Source organism: Limulus polyphemus, unplaced genomic scaffold (assembly GCF_000517525.1).
Source record: "Limulus polyphemus unplaced genomic scaffold, Limulus_polyphemus-2.1.2 Scaffold1640, whole genome shotgun sequence".
NCBI classification, from domain to species: Eukaryota; Metazoa; Arthropoda; class Merostomata; order Xiphosura; family Limulidae; genus Limulus; species Limulus polyphemus.
In genome coordinates, this window is record NW_013667250.1 from 252,679 (window position 1) to 255,445 (window position 2,767).

At 31.2% G+C, this 2,767-nt stretch overlaps 1 protein-coding gene across 1 annotated transcript in view; it reads right to left on the reverse strand.

The window, feature by feature from the left end:
* LOC106464401 (transient receptor potential cation channel subfamily V member 5-like) overlaps positions 1 to 2,767 on the reverse strand; it is a gene marked incomplete at its 5' end in the record, with an annotated part of 22,849 nt that overhangs the window by 12,684 nt on the left and 7,398 nt on the right. The window contains one exon of the mRNA XM_022392086.1: positions 1,489 to 1,678. Coding sequence (XP_022247794.1) covers positions 1,489 to 1,678 — 190 coding nt within the window. The remainder of the gene's footprint in view (positions 1 to 1,488; positions 1,679 to 2,767) is intronic.

Sequence of the window (2,767 nt, forward strand, 5' to 3'; positions counted from 1 at the left end):
GGAAGAATGCTTCATTAACTATAAACTTTAGAGTAATTCAAAGCAGCTAAATTTGTTTAATTAGAACATGGCAGAATATGTTACAAAGGAAGTACGAGGCAGTTTTAGAGCATTGGGGAATACGTCAATAATGTATAATTACACTACAGCGCCATCTAGTGTGAATGTAAAGAACATAGCCAACTGCTACGTCGGCCCTGCATGCCAGTATTGTTGTAGCAGGAAACCTAATTGCACGTTAGGGTTTTGTCGTTGAATAGTTTATTCAGGGCAATTAAGTTTTCTCTCGGTTTAAAAAACGAACTTTGAATTATTCTAATGACATTTTCTCCGAGAATTATTTTACTTAAAGACGTTTCAAAATTAGATTCTAGTTTCACAATCGCATTGAAAACCGTCACGAAATAACACGTCTATATATTTAATAAAATTATTATATAATTATAAAAATATATCTAACGTAATTCCGTTAGTAAAAACAAATCAAAAGATTAGTGAAAAAAAAAATCACACTTGATTGTAGATGTGTTTTGTTTTTTTACGTTCCTTTTAAATAATTCTTGAAATTCAAATCAAAGGGCATATTACCCCCTGCCCATCCCACTGACTCAGCGGTAAGTCTGGAGGCTTATAGCACTATAAATCGAGTTTTGATACCCGTGGTGAGATGAGCACAGATAGCTTATTGTATAGCTTTGTGATTGACTAAAGTTTGTGGTCAGTCTGAACTAAAGCTTGTGGTCAGTCTGAACTAAAGCTTGTGGTCAGTCTGAACTAAAGTTAGTGGTCAGTCTGAACTAAAGTTTGTGGACCGTCTGAACTAAAGTTAGTGGTCAGTCGGAACTAAAGTTTGTGGACCGTCTGAACTAAAGCTTGTGGTCAGTCTGAACTAAAGTTAGTGGTCAGTCTGAACTACAGTTTGTGGTCAGTCTGAACTAAAGTTAATGGTCAGTGTGAACTAAAGTTTGTAGACCGTCTGAACTAAAGTTAGTGGTCAGTGTGAACTAAAGTTTGTGGACCGTTTGAACTAAAGTTAGTGGTCCGTCTGAATTAAAGTTTGTGGACCGTTTGAACTAAAGTTAGTGGTCCGTCTGAATTAAAACTTGTGGTCAGTCTGAACTAAAGTTTGTGGACCGTCTGAACTAAAGTTAGTGGTCCGTCTGAACTAAAACTTGTGGTCAGTCTGAACTAAAGTTTGTGGATCGTCTGAACTAAAGTTAGTGGTCAGTCTGAATTAAAGTTTGTGGACCGTCTGAACTAAAGCTTGTGGTCAGTCTGAACTAAAGTTTGTGGACCGTTTGAACTAAAGTTTGTGGACCGTCTGAACTGAAGTTTGTAGTCATCAAAGTTTTAGTTCGTTGGTTTTTAGCGCAAGGTTAAACAAAAACTGCGTGAGAAATAGAACGCTATATTTTACAATCATACCGCAGCGCCTGTGGAGCGCAAGTCTTTCAGTACTTTCTATTTGAAAATATTCGTTTTGTTTACCCTTCATAATTAGTCTTGGTCACCACGTCTACCCATTCATGGTCTAAACTGTCCATCCTGGACGCCTTCTGGTCTTCTGGACAAAAGAAGTTGCCTACACAACGTTCATGGTAATTAGCCCCACTGTCCAACAAAAACTTGACCATAGCTGGATCTTCGTTGACTATTGCCATGTGAAGTACAGATTCCCCTAGTGGATGAGTAAGATAATACTGATTTAAATAATTTAAAATATTACTAAAACTTTACATTTTCGTGTCAGTATCCTAATTTCGTTTTCAAAAGAAGATTAATGTTGTAAACCTATTCGTTGTTTCATAAAATTGATCAAAACAATTATCAGAAATACCTACGGAAGTTTTCGTATATACATGTCATAAAGATAATACTAGTAGTATTATAGTAGTATTATAGTAGTATTATAATAGTATTATAGTAGTATTATAGTAGTATTATAGTAGTATTATAATAGTATTATAATAGTATTATAGTAGTATTATAATAGTATTATAGTAGTATCATAGTAGTATTATAGTAGTATTATAGTAGTATTATAGTAGTATTATAGTAGTATTATAATAGTATTATAGTAGTATTATAGTAGTATTATAGTAGTATTATAATAGTATTATAGTAGCATTATAGTAGTATTATAATAGTATTATAGTAGTATTATAATAGTATTATAGTAGTATTATAATAGTATTATAGTAGTATTATAGTAGTATTATAATAGTATTATAGTAGTATTATAGTAGCATTATAGTAGTATTATAGTAGTATTATAATAGTATTATAGTAGTATTATAGTAGTATTATAATAGTATTATAGTAGTATTATAATAGTATTATAGTAGTATTATAGTAGTATTATAATAGTATTATAGTAGTATTATAGTAGTATTATAGTAGTATTATAATAGTATTATAGTAGTATTATAGTAGTATTATAATAGTATTATAGTAGTATTATAGTAGTATTATAATAGTATTATAGTAGTATTATAGTAGTATTATAATAGTATTATAGTAGTATTATAGTAGTATTATAATAGTATTATAGTAGTATTATAGTAGTATTATAATATATTATAATACTATACCTAAACAATACACATCTGTGTCCCTTCGTTCCTTCACTACTCATTATATACACCTAAACAATACACATCCATGTCCCTTCGTTCCTTCACTTCTCATTATATACACCTAAACAATGCACATCCGTGTCCCTTCGTTCCTTCACTTCTCATTATATACACCTAAACAATGCACATCC